The following is a 26,990-nucleotide window of genomic DNA, read 5'->3' as shown; positions in this document are numbered from 1 at the left end:
TAGAGCAGAGCGGGCCTCACTTGATGTGACGCTGATAAATGAAGCTCATTAGGCATGGCCGGCAGTCTGCGGAAGACACACACACACACACACACACACACATTCAAACACTGACACCAAGTCGGTAGAAGTTAGAGGAAGATGAAGTGTGTCTTTGACGGCTTCTTTTTGACAGCTGCCTCATGTCATCTGATCTTTTTCAACCTTGACTCTTTTCCCTTTTTTTTCTGACCCTGTCATAGAAAGTATGAGGCCGGTGATGTTCCAGACTTAATATGGTACTGCACCATAGAACCGCTCTACCATTAGGGCCTGACTGATCTGAGATACTTTGTGAAAAATGGCCACTCGGTTCTTGGTCCCCTCCCTGATCTTTGTTTGCCTGACCGCTGAGTTTGATTTTGAGCATGAATTAAAGGACTTGGGCCATCACTATGGAGCCTATGCACATATTCAAGGATCATTGATCTGCCCTCTGCTGTCAGACTGTTGATCCAGGCGGGTATAGACATCAACCGACAGACCAAAGCCGGCACTGCCCTGCACGAGGCCGCCCTGTGTGGGAAGACCGAGGCAGTGAGACTCCTGCTGGAGGTAAGTGGAACTTCACAGAACGCTCTCCGGCCTGGACCCGGGTTCACTGAGAGGACAATTAGGATCTGAGATGGGACACTTCAAGGCCAAACCCTCCCCTGAGTAGTCCGCTGTCCCACTACTGGAAAATATTACAGCTTTTCTATTTCCATGAAATTACAATAAAACATTTTGTTTTAATCAAAGTAATAAGGCTGCCTGTTTTGCTGTGATGGAAGACACTTTCCATATCACAGTGAATATGTTCCAACTTATGTATATTACTACCTTGTCTGTAACATGTAGCCCAGTACATGTAGTTATTGAAGGACTGGGTTCGCCTTAAATCTTAAAAAAACTATTTAATCCTCCTTTGTGGATTTCCTTGTACTGCATCACAACTTGAAAACACACATTTCTATTTAATTTGTACCTTCCATTTTTTTTTTTACAAATGAACTTGTATCTTTGTATTTATTTCATTATAAATGTGTATATATATTTATATACTAAAATAAATAGAAATAAGCTCAAACATAATAAATAGAAATGTAATATAAAATAAATTAAGTTGTACTTCCTTCAGAGAAAAAGTTTACTACTGTGTTGACCCCTCCTGTTGGGAAGTATTAAATGTTTTGAGTGTCCTATTATTATATTATTATTGGTGCTGAATTGAGAGAGAAGAAGTAAATTGTTAGGAATTGTGCTAGTGACCTGAAAGAGAGCAGGAGGGGTCGTATGTGTCCGTCTCTGTTACAAAAGAATGAGGCGGTCGTGGTTTGTTTCCTGTTGACGTCATGGTGGTAACCATCACATCCCTTGATACCGTGAGATACAGAGCAGAACATGAAACCCTCCATTATGATTTCACTCTCTCGTCTCTCACTTTCGCTCCGCAGGAAACAAACAAACAGGAGAATGATGTTGAAAGTCAACATGCTGGACCAAACCTTCTTTTCTCTCCAACAGAGTGGAATTAATGCCACCGTGAGAAACACCTACAGCCAGACTGCACTCGACATCGTCTACCAGTTCACTGCAACGCAAGCCAGCAGAGAGATCAAACAACTGCTGAGGGGTAAGAGGGACGGAGGAAGGACGGAGGAGGGACGGAGGAGGGACGGAGGAGGGACGGAGGAGGGACGGAGGGACGGATGGACGGAGGGAGGGAGGGAGGGAGGGAGGGAGGGAGGGAGGGAGGGAGGGAGGGATGGATGGAGGGATGGATGGAGGGAGGGGTGGATGATGGGATCGATTGAGGGAGGGAGGGAGGGAGGGATGGAGGGAGGGATGGAAGGAGGGATGGATGGATGGAGGGAGGGAGGGATGGATTGATGGAGGAAGGAAGGAGGGAGGCAGGGATGGATGGATGGATGGATGAACGGATGGACAGACGGAAGGATGGATGGAGGGAGGGATGGATGGATGGATGGACGGATAGATGGATGGACAGACAGACAGAAGGATGGATGGAGGGAGGGATGGATGGATGGATGGACAGACAGATGGATGGATGGAGGGACGGATGGACGGAGGGAGGGAGGGAGGGAGGGAGGGAGGGATGGATGGAGGGAGGGGTGGATGATGGGATCGATTGAATGAAGAAAAACAACCAATCATAAACTTACTTTTTACTGCTCAGAAATTCTGGTCAAACAGTTTTTTCCCTTTGGGCGCTGTGGAATCTTGTAAATACTCGTGGGAACCCTAGAACCGAGGCTGAGGAACCTGATTTCTTACCAGATTATCTGTCAGGATTCAGTGACAGCTCCAGCAAATGACAAAAAAGTAATTATTTTATAAAAGTTACTAACTGGAGCTTGAAATAGAGATTTTCCATAACGCGCACATGGTGTCGATACGCCCATATAAATGATATAATATTTACATTGACTTTAACGCACAGTCTCTCACTGTCTCGCAGATGCATCGGCAGCCCTTCAGGTTCGGGCTCTGAAGGATTACTGCAACAACTACGACCTGACCAGCCTCAACATCAAAGCAGGAGACGTTATTACGGTAACACACACACACACACACACACACACTTTATGGGCATTTCTGACTTCAAAGCTGATAAGTTATGTTAGTCAAGCTCTAAAAATAATAATATGTGAAACAGCCGATGAATTATTTTTTGTAAGGATAATTTATTTAGCTGATGTCATTTTGGCCACAAGAGGCTGTGCACTCCCCCTTGTTGTAAAAGCATTCTGCTTTAAGTCCTATTCAGAGCATGGGGTAGTGGTGCACTTTGGCCTCTTGTGGCCACAATGAGTATTACAACAACGATTCATTAAAAGAAATCAGCTTTATTAAAGATGAAAACATTCAAAGAACCTATTTCAGACTTAGAAATGGACTCTTTCCCTCACTTCTTGAGTTTGGATGAATGAGCGTGTTGGTTGTCTTAACGTCGCCTTGACAACCAAATTGCAGTTAGTATGGAAATGCTTGCACCGTGTTCGATGCGATTACTAATGAATATGCGAGAACGTGTGGATTCATCTTCCCTCATTTACTACGCATATGTTTCACAGAAAAAGGCACCATAAATGTGAGCGTAAATTGCAGTGCACTCAGCACTCATGAATAGTTATGAGCATCTATGCAGCCTCCGGGTCCTAGTTACTGTAATTAGGAAGCCGAGCAGGGCCTGTGCTTTCCCCCTCGAGGTCTGAATGAAGGATTTGGCTTTGCTGCTGTCTGACACAGGGAACTTTAGACCGCTCCGAAATGCAGCTTTGTTTTTGTGTATGACAAGAAAAATTATTTTGATCAAAAAAAGAAAAGAAAAAAAAGAGATGGTTCTCTGATGGTTTTCTTTTAATAACTTTTTCAATGCTAAAAATAGATGAAACTTAATGTAGTCGTTACCATGCCTACCTGACAGGTTCTGGAGCAGCACCCTGACGGTCGCTGGAAAGGCTGTATCCATGACAACCGAACAGGAAATGACCGAGTGGGCTACTTCCCTTCCACCATGGTGGAGGTCATCAGCAAGCGCACAGGTGTGTTTACTCCTGAGTGTGTGTGTATGTGTGTGCGTGTGCGTGTGTGTGTGTGTTGGAGTTAATTAAAACAAGGACCAAACTGTCTGGATAAAGTGCCACATCACACATATTTGGACAAAACACAGATGAAGAACTTGGAGAAAGATAGAAAAAAAGAGATAAAGAGATGTGAAGCTAAGTGAATCAGTGATGTTTTAGTCAATCCCATGAACCCCCTTGAGGAAGGCACTTAACCTGACATCTCATTCATCTCAGCACAACACCCAGCTGTCACCCCAGCGCTGCCGAAGATGTAATCCCAGATTAATGTGCGCAATCCATTTTGTCTGATAGGGATTTTTCACCGTACCACAACTCTGGCTGATTGAAAACACACAGTTTTAGAAGATCGGCCCGACGGTAAAAGTACCTGTTCAGTAATGAAAATACGGACTCCAAAATCCTCCACATGGTCCTGGCTCATGACGATGTGCTTCAGTTGTCTTTGCTTACGCTGTTCCTGCTAAATGACAGCCGTTCGTTCAGACGTTTTTGGGGTAATACGATTGTTGTTTTTTTGCAGAGAATTATGCCGGCAGCATCCAGTTAGCTTAGTTTAGCGGAAAGACCAGACACAACTGATTGGTTAAAAACCTGTTAGTTAGTTAAATCTGCAGATGAACATTACAACGTGTTGTATCCAATCAAAATGGACTTTAAATTGTGTAAAAACATTCTTTCACACTGTCTTATCGCGTTAGCTTATAGTATACTCGATGTCCTGTATTTACACATCGCTCTGGGCCTGGCTGAAGCTATGTCCCATTTATATCAGGTTAAAGTTGACCTTCTCAGATGCTAGTTTCATGTAGATGTAGTTATATGTAGATGTCTTGAGAGTTGTCTGTGCAGTATCCAGATCAATAATATAGCCGCAAATAGTGCCCCACTGGCTAGCCCCACTAACCCGCTGTTAGCTCTGTCAGCACCGTTGAAGCCGTTGTTAGCATAGTTAGCACCACTAGCTTCTAGCCACCCGTCATCCGTAGCCATGTTGAAAGCCATATGAAGGCAATAGACTTGCCTGTAGGGTTAATTAATATCACTTCCAAAGTTTCCACCTGTTTCCGGTGTTTGTGCTAAGCTGCACTAACTATCGGTGGCCTTATATATTTATCGTACGGACGTTAGAGGGGCGTTCATCTTCTCATCTAACATGCGGCTAGAAATCTGTTGTACGTAATTCACAAAATGTCTAAATATTCCTTGCATATATTGCCCGTCATGTGAACTGACAACAAAGGTGTATGCTAGTGAAGTCAAAGATCTGCTGGGGCTACAGGTGGGATTTTGCGGTCATCCGTGTTTACATTACTCAACAGGTGTCAAATCTCCCAAATAAGCTATTTAACCTCCTTTCTCCATCTTATATCACTGTGGATGAGCTTTTCTTTTGTCTTTTTTTGAAGACTCCACAGAGAGATCCACAGAGCACATTCACACCCATCTCGTCATCCCAGCGTGTCACTGCGCAACCACAAAGAGGCTCAGATGTTTTTTTTTAACTGTGTATTGGTGTCTGTCTGGAGGTCTGGTATCTCTGTTTGTCCATCCGTCCGTCTCCCTGTCATTGGCCTATTAGGTCTGACCTGTCTCAGTCTGTATGTCCGTCTCCCTGTTGCTGTCTGCCTCATCCCCCCAAAATCACAGAGGTCTCACTTTCATACCACCTCTCCTCTCTCATGTAGACCATCGTTCTTTAATCACTCAGTAATTTACTGTATAAGTCCATTTACCTCTATACCTCTATAAGTCAAGGGAAATGCTGCTGTGCCTGCATCTGTCCTTAGCTTCAGTGCATTATGTAGCAGCTGTGGTTACAGTTACCGCTGGAACACTCCCACATAGCTTGTTCAGCTATACTGACTAATCACTGTCAGGGCACGCACACACACACACACACTCACTCTCTCTCTCTCTCTCTCTGTGATACAGCAGCTGTTTTAGCAAGAGGTTTCATTTTCTCAACTGTTTTTCTCATAAATTTTTCATTATTCCTCCCCCCCGCCCCCCATCAATTCACCCCAGTCAGAGCCTTTACCTCTCATTCGCTCCTTCTTTTTATGCCAACAGGGATGTTACGTCAGACTTTCTTTTTTTTTTCAACAAGATAGATATATGAACAAGTCAATTTACTAAGCTGACCTTAATTTTGCAGCATCCATCACAACCACAGCGGGGAAGCTACCAGTTAACTTTAGTGAAGCACATAAGATACAACTGCCACTTTGTAAAGTCAGGGACCAATCACAAGAGTGGTAACGATTAGCTATCCAGGCCACGTCCTTTTTGCAAATAAACAGTTTGAGTTGGAGAAATTTTTATGCAGGACATTTGCTGATATTGTTGGCACAGCAATAGTGGACTTCAAACTAAGTAAACATTTGCAATGTCCTTGCCAGAAGAAGGGCAATGTGAGGCTTTCCTTACTTGAAACATGAGTTGCTTTCGAACGCACAAAACCTACAAAGGACGACCAACGCGCTGCCGTTTTGTTCATCCAGCCCCTCCCACCTCTCCAGACATTTCATTTCAACAGCGCATCTGTTTGTCCGCTCCTTCTCTTCGTCCTTCCGCCTTCAACATCAGCCGTTCGTTTAATTTAATAACTTCAGCCATTGTTTTTAATTTTTCTTTTCTCCCCCCCCCCCCCCTCCTCTCCTTCTTTCTTACGTGCAATTCTCTGTTCTCTGTCGTTTGTGTGGCGGTGGTTCACTGTTGGTTGATTGTGTGTGTGTGCGTGTGTGTGTGTGTGCGTGCATGTGCGTGTGTGTGTGTGTGTGTTGGTGTGACGTCACAATGGGTGTTATCTAGGTTTGGCCAGCACAGTCATTTGCACCCAACAGTTTCAAAAGATACCGCTGGTTCCTCCGGTGACGGTTGCCCCTGCCAACGCGGTAGTCAACGGCAACGACACCACGTTCCATCAGATCCATATCCTGCCTCCACCGCCTCCTCCTCCACCACATTCCCATCAGCCACTGCTTCCACTTTTCACTTCCTTTGGCTATAGCAAGTCGCCCGTGACAACCCCACTGGGAGACACACCCACTGCCCCAGGTACACGGCCCCTTTTTCATTATTTGTATTATTATGATTATGATTATTATTATTATTAAAGCTTCAAGGGATGCTTTCCTCCGCCCGTACTAAAAAACGGCATGTCTGATTGGTCATGTAAGATTCTTATTGATGTTTGCAATGTTGTTTTAAGAAGGCATCCATTGAAGTTTTCTGTTATGGATCATTATTTATGTAATTTTATGTGTTGCTCATACTATAAAACTTTTTTACTTTTTCTGTTGTTGCTGTTGTCATCTCCATTCCTGAGAGCCAGAGTCAGGAGTCTAATGTGTTTAAGTGGCTTAAACACATTAGACTGTAGAAATAAGAGCTTTACTCTTGTGGACGCAATGAGAGATGAAGAGGGAAATATATAAATATATGCCGATTTAGCACTAGACTATTTCAGTGTGAATCCTGAAGGGTTTTTATAAAACCAACCCCCATTTTTTACATTATTTATGATCTGTAACTACCGCTCTACAAAGTAGAGTGGATTTGTTTGCTGCTATGGCCTTTCTGTTGTATTAAACAGAACAGTTGACCGAGTAATGCTAATACACTAGTGTGTGTGTTTTATTTTGGCCCAAGCGCACACGAGACAATCTTGTGAATGTATCCGCTAGAGAAGAAGAATATGTGTCAGGTTTTACCACAGACCTCTGTTCAGTTTGTGCTTCACTTCAATGTTGTTTCTTTCTTCTTTTTTCTTTTTTGAAGTTCTATTTTTTTCCCTTCCTCTTCGTTCGTTCCCCGTATACACCACTGACTGTCCCAGCCACTCTTAAACTTAAACACACACACACATCCCACACAACAACCCTCTCATGACCAGAAAAGTGTGTTTTATTTAATTTTTTGTTCTGCCTCGTTCTGTTATTGTCATGTTTGACCATTCTAACACCACTTTTACCCACCTTGCACTTCTACCCTCAATGTGTCCGTGTGAGAGAGAGAGAGAGAGAGTGTGTCTGTCTCTGTGTCTGTGTGTGTGTCGGTGAAGGCTTCGGACAAGGGAACAAGTCTTGAGCTGTTCTGAAAGTGCAGAAACAGTTCAGTTTATTAATTTGAAACAATAACGATTACAATTTTTGCTATGACTTTGGGTGTCAGGGAGGTTTAGTTCGAGACGTCAAAACAAAAAGCTTTTTTCTGACATTAATGGGTGATATTTTCTGACTTGCTCAAAAATCCACTAAGATATTAGGATTAGTGAATAAACCAAATTCACTCTCATACAGATTGAGGATACGATATGAGACGTAAATGCTGATACTATGTATTACATGCAAATATGTGTAATGTGTAAAATGTCAAGTAAGAGAAACCCCAAATCCATTGTTTGAAAATGTCACCTAGGATGTTGTGCAGGTAAGGTATCCACTGGCCACCGACTGTAAACGTTCTACTCTGTGAATGCGAGCCTTCACTGGACACCATTTTGTTTCCTCCAGGAGAATTAAGCAAATGTATTGTCATTAAGTCCAATGACAATATATATATCGATAAAATACCCTTTCTTATAAATACATCAGGTCAGCACATTCTCCTTCAGCTTTGATCACGTTCTTGTCTCACAAATGATTCAAGTCAAATCAAAGCCTGTTCAAAGTCTCTGAAAACAGACTTCAGTCCTTTGTTTCTCTTGGAGGGAAGCAAAATGACCACAAGAAGGAGCTGCGACATTACATGACGGCGAATGGAACAATCTCTTTTCAATGTGTGTGTTTCTCTGGAGCACTGTCGGTGACACATGTAAACCATTTATAAACCCTTAGCACGATGGTTATAATGGTTTATGACCCTCTCCGAATGCACTACAGCAGCCCCATTCTGACAAGGCTTACATATATAATCACACACATATGGCTGCATTATATATGTATATGTATGTGTATGTACATTATGGCATATGTGTATATACGCAGATATTCATGTTATGGATTTATTTATGTACGATGGGTATATAAATGTTTTCATATATCTATATATATATATGCTGTATTTTTTTCCGTGTATGTGTGTGCGTGTGCGAGCGTGTCTGAGGATGTAAAGTGTGGTGTGCAAGTGAAACTTATAGATATCCTTTTAAAAAAGAAATCTGCTCTCCTACTGGCCCCTCTGTTTGGTCTTTTTTGCGAGTAATTTAGGAATTTATTTATTTAATTTACCCATCTGAAAAAAAAAGTTTGTTTAAAAATAACACTACACAACTGTAAACTCGGCGTTAGTGAAGTGAGATGGTTTGCTAAGTATATTTATAAAACACATATACTCTATGTAGCATTGTCAGTTTCAGTTGGTGTGTCAATACTCAACATTTTGGATGATTTTAGCTCTTTTTACCACTATTATGTGGCAAAAACCTTGATTAATTTAAGATACTAAATACTATCAATGCTCTGTAAAATTACAAAAATGTCCGTTACACTAATGTCAAATTCAGGTTTAGCTATACGTAAATATTTGTATCTGAAAAATGTATTCAATGTCTAATGTATGATGGGCCACTTATACTTGGCCTTGCCATTCCACTCAGCTCTACAGAGGACTTTTAGCTAATTGTTTTGTTTTTTATGACCCACAACTTAACCAAATCCCAACAGTTTGTGACCAGCTTGTGAACAAAGCGGAGTTCAATATTTTTCTAATGAGATGGTGCCAAACGGCTAAACGGCAATTCAATATTTGACCTAAATTCACCAAGTTAATGCTAATCTTGCCAAGTTCCCGCTAACACGTTAGCTGTATCAACTAATAATTTGTCAGTGTTATATTTTTAACTGCTTCAAAGTTGAAAAAAAACAACAAAAAAACAGCAATTGTTGCTGCTTTAAAATGCTAAATAGCAAAAAGATAGCAATGCTTCCAAGGCCAGTTTAGGGTCGGTTAGCGGCTAACAGTGGTGTTCTGTGTTGAAGGTTGTCGCGGCTCAGAGGCAAGTCCTCACAGCTCTCCCACCACATCCTGCGGGCCCCATGGAGGCTCCAACGAAGAGATCTGGGTACTGCGCAAGCCCGTGGCAGGTAACTAAGCCGCGCCGCCCTGCGCTGCGCTGAGCCCTCAACCCTCAACTCCTTTAAACTCTGACCGGGGGGCCAAACAGTATCTGACGTCCGTTAAAAAAATAAATAAAAATGATAATAATGTCCAAATGTCCCCAAGAGCAGAACCAATCCATCCAACTATTTCTTTGAGCTAAAAAAAATTGAATAAAATAAAAGATTTGACGGCCTTCAGATACTCTTTGACCTGCTCCTGACAGTCCCCCATGTCCTGCTTATCCTCCATCTAAAGCTCAGCTGAACTCAGTGGCCCTATGTGTAGGAACATGTGTGTCTTTACAACTGGATGTGTGGACACATTTTCGTGTGAGAGAGAGAAGAGAAAAAAAGAAATTCAGAAACAGAGAGAAGAAGAGTGAAAGAAAAGGTGTGTGTGTGTGTGTGTGTGCGTGTGTGTGAGTGAAAGTGTCTTGTTTACTCCACTTGTGTGTTTTTCGCTCAATCGTTCGTCACCCTGTCCGTCCGTCTATCCAACCACATGCTGCCCAGTGCATTTCAACGGAGAGTCACACCTGTTACCACGTTGCTTTGGATATCAGCTAAACCACTCAATGTGTGTGCGTGTGTTTGTGTGTGTGTGTGTGTGTGTGTGTTGGTGACTGTGTGCATCCATCTGTTTGTTGCATGCGTGCGTTTGTATGTACAAAATCTATACATATCGTTTGGGCGGTTGCATGAGTGTGTGAATGCTTGTGTGTGTGTGTGTGTGTGTGTGTGTGTGCGTGTGTGTGTGTGTGTGTGTGTGTGTGTGTTGCAGGTGGAGACCGCAGCAGTATGGGTAGTTCTGGCAGTGTGACAAGCGTGAGGTCGTCGGGCAGCGGTCAGAGTGCCGGCAGTGGGCAGCACATCCTCCATCCACAGGCTGAGGGCGTTAAGGTACGGAATACAGTACATACAATACATAATTACAACCAAAGAAAACAATATCGGCTGCTGGGAAATGAAGAGTTTAGACGACTTAATAACCTGCTGAAAAATAGACATCACGGTTTATTTTACAGGTCCTTAACTATTAATTAATTGAATTGAATTACTCGTGTAACAGAGAGTCGTTCATCTGACATTTACTGGACAACCACAGGCACTGCTCTGCATGTGTTCTTCGCCTGAAGCTGTCTTTCAAGTTGCTTATTTACTCTGAAAAGCAGCCGGACGCACACGTCATACATTTTCCGGCGAACGTGCTGTTAAAGAAAGTGCAAGTGAGACACTTTTAAGCCGCCTGAAACATCCACACAGCTAAATTAAACCCACTTGTCCTGTAAAGTTTTTAATAATTAGTAATAAAACACACCATGGCTCAAATCAACACAATCAGGAGGTTTTGCCACTACAGCTGGACTGGTTACAGGAGCTTGTGGTGGCTAAGGTTAGCTAATACTAGCAAGTCGTAGCTAACTATCGCTGTTTAACTCACGTTGCTAAATCAATTTGTGGACTTTATGACTCTACTACACTTGAGATACGACATTTGTGTGACTCAAGTTCTCTTGTAATTGTCACTTGCGGCCTTCTATTGAGCAAAGGTGACTTAATCGAGCTCTAAAGGACCAAGATACTGTTCAAGAGAAGACTGTTAAAGCTGCACAAAACAATATGTTTGCGTGGACATTATGTAATGTGAACATGGTCACTTGTAGTTATAGACCTTCATAGAGTTAGCATCCTTATCTGCAGTTCTTCTCAGCTCTACAGAGAGTTTTAGCATCATTCAGCTCATTGTTTTGGTTACAACCCAAAGCTTTATTGCTTTGATTCGCTCTTGACGCTCCTACCCAACCCGGTTTCCAACAGCAGGCAGCAGCTATTTTCATTGATAAACCCACTCACTGGCCACTACCTGCCCAGCACGAAACCAGCAGGCAGACAAAGTGTGTGAACATAGTGGAGCCTTTAGCAGCTTGCTTTAGCAAGGGGAAACCTCCCTGACTGAGAAGTTAAGCCAATGCAAAAGGGCCTTAAACTTGCATAATTCCTAGTGGCCATCGGGGAGCGACTCTTCCGTTGGCAAAAAGAAGTCTGATTGTATAGAAGTCTAGGAGACAATGACTCTACTTCTCACTTGATTTATTACCTCGGTAAACATCATAAACATGAGTTTATGGTCTCAACCTCAAGTTTAGAGTCTTCAACAATACAGAGTAAATTATTTTGAGCGAAATAGACCATAAAGCAGGGTATACTTTAGGGGCGAGGCTACATTGTGATTGACAGGTTGCTACTGAGAGTCGTCCGTGCTTTCGTCTTAAAACTTTTAACACAGTGTGTTTTTATTTCATTAGAGTTCATTGCAAACATATTTTGATTGCCTACAAATGTCTTATTTGGTTTAATTTAGCTCCACCCTCTTGTGACGAAAATGCCGAAACTCAAGGCTTCCACAAACCAATGGTTTACGTCGCAGCATTGACTACGTCCACTTCTCAGACGAGTTTCTGGATGCCTGTTCACGGGGATGCGTTTGTGTTCTTGTGCACTTTCAGCTTCTGGCCACAGTCTTGTCCCAGTCTGCCAAAGCCAAGGAGCATCTGCTGGAGCAGTCCAAGTCTGTGGACCAGCCTGCAGGTAGGACATGGGGTCCTTCTACAACCCAGTTACTGATTCACTGTAGTATACTTACAGGAGGAGCACTGACAGAACTCTTTAGGACATGAACTCCCACTTGATGGTGAGACGTGGAGGGTGTTTTAGGTAGAGAGAACAATATTAAAATGAGGGAGAAAAACACAAGTCATAAACCCCCTATCTTTTACAAAAAATGTCTTTACATCACTTCTGCGGACACACACACACACACACACACACACACACACACACACACACACACACACACACAGATCTTGGCTGGTTAAACAGACAGATGGCCAAGGGAGGAAATGTAAGAAGTGTAGCATGGTGCGATTGGTTAAGAAGGTTTGTCATAACTTGGAGAGCGAGAATGTGATTGGCTCCCTCTCAGAGCAATGAGGGATATTGATCAGAAATCAATCGTTGGAGAAGGGTAGAGGTCAGCTCATCTGTTGATCGGCCGGGAAGTTTACAACGACAGGGAGACAGGTTTTTTGGTAATTAGTTTTTTTAACTGGCCAATGGTGTTTCTCCCGGCAGGCTCCGCCAGCTCCTCTCGGCCATCCAGCCAATCGGGCTGTCCACTCCATGAGGCGCCGCCTTACGACGCCGTGGCGATCAGGAAGGGGGAGGGGCAAGGCGAGGGGAAGGTAGGACAGTCCCGGAGTCTCACTGCAGACTCAGTCCTCTCTCCCTCTTTCATTCAAACACACACGAGTCGCATACAGACACAGTCCACATCTCACTGTGGCGTGATGAGAATGTAGCTCCTCAGTCACCCAAACCACATCCCTCTCTCTCCTCACCACACACACACACACACATACACACACACACACACAGACTATATACATTCACACACACCAAGATGTCACAGCAGTTTCTCTCGCAACTGGCCTCGTCCGTGCTGCGAGTGTTCGGATGCAGCCATGACACGGTGAGTGAGTTAGTGGCAGATCTCCATTTTGATCTTGATTTGGTTTGGGAATGAGGAGTCTTGTGCGTATGTGTGTGTGTGAGAGAGAGAGAGAGAGAGAAAGAGAGAGAGAGAGAGAGAGAGAGAGAGAGAGAGAGAGAGAGAGAGAGAGAGGGAGAGAGTCCTGCTCTTGTTTATCTGCTACCTGTTGTCCATTGTTATTCACTCCTTTTAGTTGCAGCTGCCTCTTCCATTGCAGTATTTTTCTTCTTCTGTTGCAGAGACGAATGTCTCTCAATTGATGCTTGGTAGGTGCGCCTCAGGCAAGATATCGGAGTGTGTGTGTGCGTGTGTGTGTGTGTGTGTGTGTGTGTGTGTGTGTGTGTGTGTGCGTGTGTGTGTGTGTGTGCTGGTAGGTGCCCAGCCGTGTGCATGCCGTGGGTGGACTAGCTCGGCACAAGAAGTGTGAAATCCGAGCTTACACCATGTACATGTATTTACTGTAGTGTGTGTGTGTGTGTGTGTGTGTGTGTGTGTGTGTGTGTGTGTGTGTGTGTGAGAGTGTGTGTGTGTATGTGTGTGTTTCTATATGAGTGCGGGCCCACATTTAAGTTCATGTCTTCATTGTTTAATAATTCCAAGTGTGATAAACCAATGAGCATATTTAAAAAGCAGGTGGTCGTGGTGGTTGTGTGTGTGCATCGCTTGCATACAGTGTGTGCGTGTGCGTGTGTGCTGCCATGTGAGGCATGTTCCCATGGCCATCTGTTAGCTAAAGTCCCGATTCTTCAGCACCCATAATGTTTCCTCGCTAGGGTAAAGACGAAGAACGGTGGGAGGGGAGGGGGGGAACCAATCAGCTTCGAGGTACAATGTGGAGGAGGAGGAGGGTCGTGGGAAAAGATGAGGGAGAGAAGAAGTGGAGATGGAGGAACAAAGAAGGGGTATTGGACTTTAAAGAGATCCAGGGTGCGTGGGAAGAAGTCATGCAGAGGTTTTAACAGGTACACCCAATCCTGTTGCTCTGTCCCCATATATATATATATATATATATATATATATATATATATATATATATATATATATATATGTATGTGTATATATATATGTGTATATATATATGTATATACAGTATATATATATATACAGATATATATATAAAACAGCTGTAGAAGCTCAGCTAGAAGATAAAATCAAGAGTCATGTAGCTTATTATTCAGGGAATGTAGCACAGGTGGTATATTTCTTTCTATTTTTATGCCCATATTTCCTCAATGTTTGTTTCTTTTTCAGCTACACATGTTAGCCTTGTCTCAGCTGGTTCAGCTTTTTGGCACAATCTCTAACGAACTGGAAATCCCAAGTGTGTCTGTGAGGACAATGAGTGTGTTCGTATATACATATATATGTATATATATATATAAATAAATGTTGTTAGCGTTGTCACAACGCTAACAACATTTATTTAGGGCCCTTCTTCCTCCTAACTTTAGCCTGGTTTTCTCTACAGGGCCAAGTAGGGCTAACCAGGGCTAAAAATCAGCGGGGTTACAAGGCCATTGGATCATTATAATCATCCGTAAAATGTATAATAATTTGTCTTTGGACAGTTCCTTACTACAGTAGCTATTGTGGCTCCTTGTTTAGCCCTAGTTGGGCCCCTGCTGAGAGAGTTGAAGAAGCAGATATGGAGCCAGTGACAGCATGCCCCCTGTCTTCTCTCCCGTAGAACTCAGAGGCTGTTGTCCAATGGCTGAGCGACTTTCAGCTGCAGGTCTACGCTCCAAACTTCCTGGGCGCTGGGTATGACTTGCCCACCATTAGCCGAATGACCCCGGAGGTAAGGCACCCAAACCACCACCCCACCCCCCAGAACCCCAGAGAGGTCACAGGCACCTCCAAGGACCACAATGGAAACGAGTCTGTACGACTTTGATTTGTGCGTTCCTTGATGTTTTCCAGATGCATGTATTCCATTTCCTTTTAAGAATCCTCAAATGAGCACTACTAAACCACTCCACTGAACTGGTCTCAGCTGTAGTCTCCCTGCCTCCTGCCCATCTCTATGAGTATATGTAGGGTAAATGTGAAACCCTCGTCAGCAGCCTGTTAGCTTAGCTTAGCAAAAAGACTAGCTGGTTTCCCCCAGTTTGGAGACTTTGTCGTAAGCTACACTACTGGCTGCTGGCGCTAGCTTAATATTTACCATCCAGGTGAGAGAGTGGATTTAGATGCATCATCTAACCCCCAAATACATGTGTTTTCCAAAACTATTCCATTAAAAAGAGTACATTTCCAATAACCTCAGTCTGAAATCCTAACAGTTTGCATTATATACGAAAGTAATATAAATCAACACAAACATAAACCATGAACTGTATGTAGGTCGCGGGGTGCTGGAGCCGATCCCAGCTGACATTGGGCGAAGGCGGGGTTCACCCTGGACAAGTCGCCAGTCTATCGCAGGGCACACATAGAGACAGACCAACATTCACGCTCACATTCACACCTACGGGCCAATGTAGAGTCCAATTAACCTGAGCTGCATATCTTTGGACTGTGGAAGGAACCCGGAGAACCCTGAGGGAACCCACGCTTTGAAAATACGCTCATTATATTTACACCACCTTCTTCCCCTCCTGTCACCTTCCACACTGCTGCTGCTGCCGGTTCTGAGGAAGCAGACCGGCGCTCTCTGCCACTCTCACCTATATGCAAATAATTTATAGCACACGTACACTATTTGTACGTGTATGTACACTCCGGGGCTGTGCATGCTGAATGGTTCAGAGCTGAGCTGACTTTTAAAAGGGTTTTTGATATATTGTAGTATTCGGGCCTATTCTACTGTATGACTGCATTTAAGTGAGTTATGTAAACGTGTGTGTTTGTGTGTTGGGGGATGATCGTTGTGGTCGTCCATGTGTGTTCCTGTGTGTTCACCACAACTGCCACTGAAATACACAGAAACAAAAGTAAACGGACAATGACAGGATGATGCACTGTATTTGTTAACTCTAATTACAGTTGCAAAATAAATCACTTTTAATACACTTTAGTTTGTGTTTAAACGTGAGCTTGTTTGCCTGCCACAGACGTTGAATATAAATGAGATTGTGGGAAATTGAGCTGATTCTTTGCATCCTCTTGCTGAAGACTTTTGCTTTTTTGCTTTCCTTTGCTTTTCTTATGATTTTGAGACATTTACATTTCTGCTTTATTCTCAACTGGCAGAAGCTTTCATCAGATGTCACGCTGTCACTTGTTTCTTTGTGTTGCAAGTTTTGCTTGGCGTGTGTGTGTGTGTGTGTGTGTGTGTGTGTGTGTGTGTGTGTGTGTGTGTGTGAGTGAGAGAGACTGCTGGAGTCTTGGGGAGATTTTTATTTACTTTGTGGAGAAAAAAGCCTGAAAAAGCTACCACTTTATCTTACTATCTGTGTGTGTGTGTGTATGTGTGTGTGTGTGTGTGTGTAGGATCTGACGGCTATTGGAATAACTAAACCAGGTCACAGAAAGAAGATGACCTCCGAGATTAACAAACTAAGTGTCACCGAGTGTCTGCCTGAACAGAAACCCGTGAGTACAATTCAACACACACTAACGCCATAGTTCAGCCACCAGTTAGGTGCCGCACCTGTGTTCAAAAGCAAGTTACCAGCTGTAGAGTCGATTAGCCTGGTGAACAGTCGTGTTCTTGGTGTTCCTGTAGGCCAGTCTTGGAGAGTGGCTGTCTGCTATTGGTCTAAACCAGTACCACCAGGTGTTGGTGCAGAACGGTTATGAGAACATCGAGTTCATCACTGACATCACTTGGGAGGACCTGCAGGAAATAGGCATTATCAAACTGGGTAAGACGAACAGATATTCAATATATGTATGTGTGTTTATACTGTATATATATATATATATATATATGTATGTATGTATGCATATATGTATGTATATATGTATGTATGTATGTATGTATATATGTATATATATATATATATATGTATGTATATATATGTGTATATGTATGTATGTATGTATATATATGTGTGTATATATGTATGTATATATGTATGTATATATATATATATATATATATATATATATATATATGTATGTATATATATATATATATATATATATATATATATATATATATATATATACATATATAGCTACCCTGTAACACATTACCAAAATGTGTTCCCAAAATAATCGTAATAGACGTGTTGTAACCCGAAACTGACCAAATGTAGTAAATAGTAGTAAAAGGTTAAATTAAAAAATAAAACCGTAAAAAGGTTTATACTTTTCTTTCAACCGGCAATTGGTAAAACTACTTAACTACATTTAATTGTTTGTCAATAATGAATAAAAGAAGCGTTGTGTCGGTGAACTAGTGTTAGCTAGCTCAGTGTCTAAAATGCGTTAGCTACTGTTACAGTGCATACAGTGGTGCTACAGCAGTGTAAAGATGAGTAACATTGAGTAACAGGCTGGTCTAGTTTTATAACAACAACATAGTTTCAACTCGGCTGGCGCTCAGTATGCTCAGTATGTTTAGCCACAAGGGTTTGCAGTTGAGCTAGCTAGCCACAGTCCTCTCGACAGCTGATTAATGAAATGTGGGTAAAAATAAGGAAAATAAATTATTAAATGAGTGGCAAGAGCCTAAAATAGGAAAATGAAGGTGGAAATGAAATAGCCAGTGTACAAAACTTTAAAATGTGTTTTTACACTCTTTACATTTTATTTATTCAACTAACAATATAATTAATTGACGTGATCAATTACATTCATGTCTGATAACCTTTTGCCATATGTGGTTTTCAGGGCTTCATAGTTGCAGCCCATTTTCACATTTGAGGGAAGATCTACCTATATATATATAATGATATTAATGCAAATTGAAATAACTTAATATTTAAAGTCTTTAGAGATGTAAATTAATTAAACAGGAACTGTAATTGTTCAGCCCTCGATGGACTGGCGGCCTGTCCAGGGTGTCCCCTGCCTTCGCCCTATGTCAGCTGGGATAAGCTCCAGCGCCCCCGCGACCCTAATGAGGATAAGCGGTATTGAAAATGGATGGATGGATGGATGTAATTGTTCATTCTTTCAATGTTTTAGGCCACCAGAAGAAGCTGATGCTGGCGGTGAAGCGGCTGGCCGAAATGCAGCGTGGCTCAGATGGGCGGGGCTCCCTCAGGAAGAAGCCCCCGCCAATCACACAGCAGCAGGAAGTCCTGTCGATGGACGGTCCACCTCTAGACGGTGAGCGAACAGATGATTGGAATCGTGGAATGAGTTCTCTCCGTGATCAAATAGTTTATTATTTTTATTGTTCAGTCATGGCTTCCTGTCCTATTTTTATTTATTTATTCATATCATTATTGATCGAGTTAATTCATTTCAAGACTTACTTTCTGTTTTTCTCAGAGGTCATGTCTCCGAAAATGAACACTTTCCAGGACAGTGAGTTGAGCTCCGAGCTACAGAGCGCCATGACCCAGCCAGGCCAGGAGGTCAAAGCTCAGCGAACACGCAGCAAAGACCATGATGAGGGGATGACAGGAGGAGGAGGAGGTGCTGGGCCACCTAAGAAAGAGGCACGGACTATGAGGCAGCAGAGCAGCCAGGGAAGCACCTCCTCCCACAGAGGCAGTATCTCCTCTCAAGGCAAACACCGCCACTCCCACTCCCATTCCCATTCACAGCCTGCACCTCCCTACACGCCCCCTCATACTCCGACCAAGACTAGAACCTCGTCTTCTTCCTCCTCCACCTCTTCCGTCCAGAGCACAGCTTCTCCGCAGGCCAAACATAAGCCGTGTCCCCAGTTCATCCAGGGGGAGAGGCCTCAGTCGCCGCGCTCCCACCCTCCTCAGTCTCCAACCCAACGTGAGCCGCCGTGTACCCAGCTTCCGCCCCAGCAACAACAGCAGCCTCAAGTCCTGCCGCAGCACCAGGCACACCCTCAGCACCAACTGCTGACACAGGTCACGGAGGTGAAAGAGAACCAACAACCACAGGTCCCGCTCCTCTGCCTCCCACCAGAGGTGGAGCAGGCTGAGGTAGAAGGGGATGAGTCTTCAGCACTCCAGAAGAAATGGTCCCACAGCCTCAACCGTCACGGCGCCTCGGACAGTGAGTGTGACGAGAGGGCGGGAGGAGGTAGGGGACGAGAGGGAGGAGGAGAGGGAGAGGCAGAGGTGGTGGGAGGAGATCAAGGCTCTGTCATCGTCAGAGAGGACAGAGTCAAATATGCAACGGTGACCCACCGTGTCAGCCGCAGCCACTCTGTGCGCAACCAGGACAAGACCGTCAATCGCAACCAGACAATGCCCTTTCCCCTGCGTCAAAAGAAGAAAGGCCCGCCCCCTCCACCGCCCAAACGCTCAAGCTCCGCCATCTCCACCTCCAACTCCAACCTGACGGAGGCCAACGCGCAGCCGCACGAGCTCACCACCTTGGGGGGGATGCTGGATGTGCCTTACCACCAACAGCGACGGGCCAGCGACCTGGGGATGTCCGTGGAGATGGTTGCTGTGGAGATGAGCAGCGTGGGTAGTGTAAGGAGCATCGCCGCCATGTTGGAGATGTCTTCCATAGGAGGAGGAGCCAAAGGCATCGCGCTCCAAAAGAATTTCCTGCAGGTATTTTAGAAAATCCAGGCATTCATTCACTCTAAAATTTTAAATATACCCATTTATTTAAGTAGATAATGAGCTAAAGCATGATCAATCAATTGTATGACTGTGTGTTCACCAGGTGGGGAAAACACGCGACGCCATTGGTCTGGACGGTGAAGTGGTGAACCGACGGCGAACCATAAGTGGCCCGGTCACTGAGCTGGTGGCGGCTGCCAGGCGTGAACAACCGACTCCCTCTGCTTTCCCATCTCCCTCCGTTCAGGCCGAAAACAATCCTCTCCCTGAAAATTCCTCCTCTCCCAACCCTCCCCCCTCCCCCCACCCAAGCTCGGGAGCCAGCAGCAGTTCGTCTGAAAACCTGCCATTCGCAGATGAGGGAAGCCTGACCATCCGCCGCCAGGGTCGAGGAGAAGGAGAAGGACAGGTAGCTATCTGTATATATATATGTTTGTCTATCCATCTGTCTATCTATCTATCTGTCTGTCTATTGTTTATCCATCTATCTGTCTATATATCTGTATATCTGTCTATCTATCTATCTATTTATCTGTCTATCCGTCTATATGTCTATCCATCTATCTGTTTGTCTATCTATCTATCTATCTATCTATCTGTCTATTGTCTATCCATCTATCTGTCTATCTATCTATTTATCTGTCTATCCGTCTATATGTCTATCCTCCTCCTATCCATTTGTCTATCCATCTATCTGTCTATCTATCTATATGTCTATCCATCTATCTGTCTATCCATTTGTCTATCTATCTATCTATCTATATGTCTATCCATCTATCTGTCTATCCATTTGTCTATCTATCTATCTATATATCTATCTGTCTATCTGTCTATCCATCTATATGTCTATCTATCTGTCTATCTATCGATCAGTCTATCTATCTGCCTATCGATCTGTCTATCTATCTGTCTATCTGTCTATCTGTCTATCCATCTATCTGTCTGTCTATCTGTCTATCTGTCTATCTGTCTATCTATCTATCTGTCTATCTATCTATCTATCTATCTATCTATCTATCTATCTATCTATCTATCTGTCTGTCTATCCATCTATCCGTCTATATGTCTATATCTATTTGTCCATCTGTCTATCTGTCTATCTATCTGTATATCTGTCTATCTATCTGTATATCTATCTATCTATATATCTAATGTAATGTGCTAAAGTTAAATGTGCTTTAATGTATTATAAATCCATAGTGAAGCTTCTGTGTTCTGTAAGCTTTTTTTCTGTCAATGTTTTTGATTGTTTGTGCAAAAATTACCTCTTGTCACGAATGTATGAATTTTCCGTTAGTGTGTATTTTGTGTTTGTCTGCAGGGTGACGGCGAGGATCCCCAGGGAGACGGGGGTTACAGGCAGGAGGACATCTCCAGGGTCGAGGCCACGGCGACCTTGAAGCGACGGGCCCGCAGCTCCAAGTCCCACCCCAACGGCTCCGACTTCACCCTCCAGGAGTCGTCCACCGTCAAGCGGCGGCCCAAGAGTCGCGACAAGGAGCCCGAGGGCTACGCCGAGCTGGCCGCCAATGGAGAGCCCTTGGGGATCGTGTTGCCAAACACCACGCAACCGGTGCCCTACCAGAATGGCACGGCCACAGTGAAACGCCGCCCGCCGTCCGATACTGGAGTGACCGAGCAGCCGCAACCTCAAACTCAACCTCAACCTCAACCTCAACCTCAACCTCAACCTCAACCTCAACCTCAACCGCAAGTGAATGCTGCACCCCGCAGGGACAGCATGGATCAAGGAGCTCCAGTGACAAATGAAGGAGGCCCCGTGAGAAAGCCGAAGCCTCCGGTCTCCCCGAAGCCTGTCGTGGCACAGATAAAGAGACAGGCAGGCCCACAGACTCCACCACAGTCGGTCTCCAACAAGAGAGTCCCCCTGCCTGGCCCTGGGACGCCTGGAAGCCCAGGTACTCACATTGTATGACAGTGTGTTTTTTGTCAAGTGGGGGTGAGAATGGGTTTATGGGTCCGCAAAAGAATCCTGCCCAAACCCAGAAATGTACTACACAGAACTGAACTGAATCAATCAATCAATCAATTATTTGAAAGATCCAAACCCGGCTGGGAGACACAGACACGATCTGCGACGATTTCACAACTGATAACAAGTTAATGTTAATTTACAAGTTGTCAAAACCCAACTTACCTTATGTGACGTTAGTAGCCTTCTCTAGAAGGCTACTAACATCACATAAGGTAGGAAGGAGGGATGTAATAAAAAGGTGAATTGTACAAACTGTAAGTTACAGAAAGTTGCACAAGCCTCTCAATTCCAACGCCGGAAAGGTTTGGGTGAGAAAGTTTTACATGCTATCTGAAAAGCAGTATTGCAGTTTGATCCCAGTGAAGAGGGGATTACAGTAGTCCAGTCTAGAGGAGATGAAGGCGTGGTGGAGCTTCTCTGCATCTAACAGGGTTAAAGTGGGGCGGAGTTTGGAGATGTTTTTGAGATGATAAAAGGAGTGCTCTGGCACCCCAGCCTGTAAAGGTGTCTTTATGATACAAGCAAAATAATTGGTGCGTTGTTTTGCGGTTCTGAACAGCTGCACTTGAGGGCTGCCATAGAGAAGGACGAAACACATACTTTCAGCCGGCCGCCAGGAGGCATTCAGGATACAGAGGCCAGTCAGTGATCCAATTCTGCTCTTGTTTTCCCCTCTCTCCCCATTTTCTGTAGTGGAAGGAAAGAAGATCCCGCCACCCGTCTCGCCTAAACCGGCGCCCCCGCCCACAGCACCCAAACCGGCCAAGCTCATCCACTCAATGACCAGCCCCTCCTCCCCGAGCTCTGCCCCGGTAAAGCAGCACCCTGCGGTGGCCCGACAGATCAGCTCGCCTCCCTGCTTCCCTCCTTCCAACATCCCCGGCCCGCCGAACGCCAAGCCGCTGAGCCCGTCTCCCCAGAGCCCCCACACCCCGCAGACCCCCACCACGCCACAGACTCCCGCCACCCCCAGCCCGACCCCGCCACCTGTCAAGCCCCCCCGCTCCTCGATCGGCGGGGTGTCGGTTGACAGCGGAATGGCAGGAGGCGGAGTCGGGGCGCCCGCTGCTACGACGCCGGATTTCGGCACGGATTCATTGGTGCATCAGAAGCTGGAGGAGACAAGTGCGTCGCTGGCCGCGGCTCTGCAGGCTGTGGAAGATAAGATACTGCGGCAGGAGGAGTAAGCACACCCACACACACACACACACACTTCACAAATACAAGTTAGGATCACGTCGGTCATCATCAGGTCCATACTTTTGTACTGTAGTCTGCCTTTGTAGTATATTTATTTGTTGTACTTGCAGGACATATTTTTATGTCTTTGTAGGATATATTGTTGTACTTGTAAGACATACATTTGTTTATGAAGCATCAGAAATATGTTGTGCATTTGTTTGAAAGGCATGTTTAGTATTTGCAGACTTTGCTTGTTAGGGAAGAGCACTTGTAAACTTTTTTTTTCTTGTCTGTATTAATGATTTGCTTGTGTGTGTGTGTGTCTGTGTGTGTGTGTTTGTGTTTGTGCATTTAGCTCTGTGGCTGAGCAGAAGACCACGGTTAGCATCCTCGACGACATTGGCAGCATGTTTGATGACCTGGCCGACCAGCTGGACGCCATGTTGGAGTAACAACAGAAACCGGTCAGCGTGTCTCCACGGCAACGCTGCACTAGGACTGAGATGGCACAATGGTCTCTCTCTCTCTTTCTCTCTCTCTCTCTCTTCGTCCTTCTCTCTCTGCCGTGCTCATCCCCCTCTTCAGCCCTCCTGTCGTCCATCCGCCGCCGCTCTGGAAAACCTCATCTCTCCTCCTCTTCCTCTCGTCTCCCGTCACTGATGATACAACTGATGATGGAGCAGCACCACAGGCCCGGACTGACATGTGGCAGAGCGAGTGCAAGAATTAAGGATTTAATGGAGGAGAGACACTAAAAGAGAGATGGTATCAAAAAATAAATTAAAAAAGGACCAAAAACAGATGATGTGGGGAGAAAAAAATAATAATGACAAGATGAAGAAATGCAACAAAAACGTGGGTTTTTTCAGAACTCCACATGGACGAACAAATAAACTAAACTAATACTGATTGAAAAACCAACTGTGTAACAATGTATGGCGTATGTACATTCTAAGCATGGAGAGTTTATATCTACTGAAAAAAAAGCCCTGCATTAGCACAGTAATATATATATATATATATATATATATATATATATATATATATATATATATAAAATATACCGATAAATATGAATCTCTAGCTCTTTGGTTTGATGTCTTGGTTCTGTGTGGAATGGTGACCTCTGGTGTTGTGACGATGTAAAGGAAAGATTTTTAATCTGTGACCAAAACGAGACTATTCAGCTCATGGGGCTTGTGTGTGTGTGCACGTGTGTGTGTGTGTGTGTGTGTGTGTGTGTGTGTGTGTGTGTGTGTGTGTGTGTGTGTGTGTGTGTGTGTGTGTGTGTGTGTGTGTGCGTGTGCGTGTGCGCGTGTGTGTGTGTGAGTGAGTGAGATAAAACAGTGTGACAGACGTGTGTGTGTGTGTGTGAGCTTGTCGGAATTTCAGGATCAAATTCAGTTTCCTGTCCTGGCTGCATTCATACACTCTGCTGCATCCTCATGCCCCCCGCCCACCCCCCCACCCAACATAGACGCACACCCACAGGAGAAGCACAATAACCCGCTCAGCCAGCTCGCACACACAGTGGAGCCGCACAATGTAAATGTCAAAAGAGAGAGAAGCTGTACAGGATTTTTAGGATGTCGCTGAATCTTTTTCTCCAAGGGGAAGGGTCAAAGGTCAGATCGGGAGAGGTAGAGCAGAGTGAACTCAGCCGGACTAACTTGACAGTTTTGAATCATTCTTGTTATCTCAGAAGGAGAGGCAGAGCAGCACACTTAAACACACCCCCTCACTCAGAAAACTGATCAACCGTTTGAGTGAAATTCAACGACTTTTTCTTTAAACACTTTTTGAGTTGATGCAACTTGTTCCTCTTCCGATACCTTAACTCAGGGTATCTGCTGATCCAGATTAAGTTTAAACTTCCAAACCGGACATAAGACATATTAAGACTCTGATCTGTATTCATAGTTCTTCCTCATTATTGAAACACCCTGAATCTATGAATATGTTAATAGTTAACATTAAGCGTGTCAGTCAGCAGCGCAAAGGAAATACGGTCCGATACGGCGTCTTCTTTTCAGCAGGAAACAGAAAAGAAGACTACGAAGCCGTCCTCTTTCCATCTCCATCTCTCTCGTCCCACGCTCTCCTAACCACCCACCACCCATTGCCATGACAATCTACATCATCACCCTCACCATTCTGCGTTGCCATCGCCACGGTGACCACGCAGTGTGTTGCCATGACTTGGGATAACGAAAAAAATATATATTAAAAAAGTGCTGATGGAGCGAGCGGCAGCAGAGATATGTGAAGCTGGTTTGTTTCGGTGCAAAGTTTAAAGGGGCACTGCAGTGTTGTTGTCAAGCTCCATGAGAACTGGACCCTACACTTCCCATAATGCAACTCTTTCATGAGACTCTTTTTGCCCTGTAAACTTCCAAACTCGATGACCCCAGTTTGGAATGCAGGCTCTCAGTTGACGTCACTATTACATCATTATTACTTATTATTTTAGATTTGACAAAACATGTATATAACTCCTCCTAGCTGAGTACGTACCAGGACAAGTTAACTGGTATAAACCAGTGTAAAGCTGGTGGGCCCCTTTAAACCCCCGAACAAACCAGAACCCCCATCCAGCGAGGCGTCACACGCCGATATCCCATTAAAAAAATCCAAAGCCCCATGGCAGCCACACCCCTTATATAAATGACCAACAATTCAGAGAATAGATGTGGTATTTAAATTATGATCACATATAGATTATATATATGGATATTTGCAACAACAAAAAATAAATGTATTTATGATGTGTGTGTCATCCTGAAGACTATTTTTCAAAATTAAAACAGGTCTAATCTGAGTGTTGAGTCGCTTTGCTTCTCCACGCTTCAGTGGTCCGAGCTGATGAATCATTGTAGGATACCATGTTGGGATATTTCCATATTTCTGTGCGTGTCCAGGTGTAGCAATGTGTATAATACAAGCAATTATCGTTGTTCCGTTTTTATTATTTTTGTATGATTTCAAATGCAATGTTCCGTTTTCTTTTTCTTTCTTTGAAACATGTGCCTTGCGTTGTGATGTTGGTCTGACTACAATACAATAGATGGTTATGTACGATATATGAGGATCTCGCTCTCATTCTGTTTTGCTCCTTTAGTTTATATGTCCGCCCCCTCACAGATGAGATGTGATATTTGAAACATAAAATCATCAGAACTCAGCAAAACCCAGGTAACATCTTTGTGTTCACACAGTCTCCATCTGATGGGACGATGAGAGAGTAACTTCCCACACAATTTATTTCAGAATAATTATAGAAATAATGTGCTACATTTTGAAAAAATGTGCTATTTTGCTTTCCAGCTGAGAGTAAGATGAAAAGATTGATACCACACACATCTGTACAGTAAATATGAAGCTACAGATGGTTGGCTTAGCGTAGCATAAATATAAAAGACTGGAAACGGGGGAGAAAAGCTAAGCTATGCTAACCAGCTGCTAGCAGTAGCTTCACGTCTAATGTGAAGAGTGGCACCAATCCTCTCATCCATGTTTATGTGACATTTCCAAGCAGGAAGCAAGAATCTCAAATATAATTTGGTAGCGCAAATGAATCCATTATAAATCCCCCTGAGTGAAGGCTTCACGGGGGTCAAAGGTCAACTCCCGTTCTCTCACTCACTTCCAACCACACGTTGCTTTCTGAAAGCAGCGTTCCCTCATGTTGGTCGGCGCTCATGTTGTAGGCATTATGTTTTGAAGTGTGTTTGGGCGTGTGCGCACTGGGGTCACAAAGGTGAAACACCGCAGGTGGTGGAGAGAAACAATATGTTATGGAACAAAAAGTACATTTTTTTTTTCTTCTTCTTATCAAAAGAAGAAGCCAAGCTGGTTTTATTTGGTTTGTATCTGAACCGATAAGACCGGCTTCTCCTCTGCTCCGCAGTGACTGTA

At 44.1% G+C, this 26,990-nt stretch overlaps 1 protein-coding gene across 2 annotated transcripts in view; it reads left to right on the top strand.

The window, feature by feature from the left end:
• The window catches only part of caskin1 (CASK interacting protein 1), an 82,564-nt gene extending 58,495 nt beyond the window's left edge, over positions 1-24,069 (top strand). Inside the window, exons 7-24 of one of the 2 annotated variants that reach the window (XM_034540414.1) lie at positions 486-594; positions 1,546-1,654; positions 2,501-2,595; positions 3,470-3,587; positions 6,444-6,689; positions 9,614-9,718; positions 10,515-10,633; positions 12,241-12,322; positions 12,866-12,975; positions 14,971-15,081; positions 16,716-16,817; positions 16,951-17,089; positions 18,360-18,503; positions 18,669-19,885; positions 20,001-20,306; positions 21,219-21,816; positions 22,587-23,076; positions 23,431-24,069. In XM_034540414.1, the coding sequence (XP_034396305.1) occupies positions 486-594; positions 1,546-1,654; positions 2,501-2,595; positions 3,470-3,587; positions 6,444-6,689; positions 9,614-9,718; positions 10,515-10,633; positions 12,241-12,322; positions 12,866-12,975; positions 14,971-15,081; positions 16,716-16,817; positions 16,951-17,089; positions 18,360-18,503; positions 18,669-19,885; positions 20,001-20,306; positions 21,219-21,816; positions 22,587-23,076; positions 23,431-23,527 (4,297 nt within the window). In that variant the 3' untranslated portion in view covers positions 23,528-24,069. Of the gene's footprint in view, positions 1-485; positions 595-1,545; positions 1,655-2,500; positions 2,596-3,469; positions 3,588-6,443; positions 6,690-9,613; positions 9,719-10,514; positions 10,634-12,240; positions 12,323-12,865; positions 12,976-14,970; positions 15,082-16,715; positions 16,818-16,950; positions 17,090-18,359; positions 18,504-18,668; positions 19,886-20,000; positions 20,307-21,194; positions 21,817-22,586; positions 23,077-23,430 lie in introns of both variants that reach the window. The other variant, XM_034540413.1, reaches the window with a different exon arrangement.
• Positions 24,070-26,990: the final 2,921 nt, after the last annotated feature.

Source organism: Cyclopterus lumpus, chromosome 8, assembly GCF_009769545.1.
Source record: "Cyclopterus lumpus isolate fCycLum1 chromosome 8, fCycLum1.pri, whole genome shotgun sequence".
In the NCBI taxonomy this organism is placed as follows: domain Eukaryota; kingdom Metazoa; phylum Chordata; class Actinopteri; order Perciformes; family Cyclopteridae; genus Cyclopterus; species Cyclopterus lumpus.
This window is presented reverse-complemented; position numbering and strand designations above follow the sequence as displayed.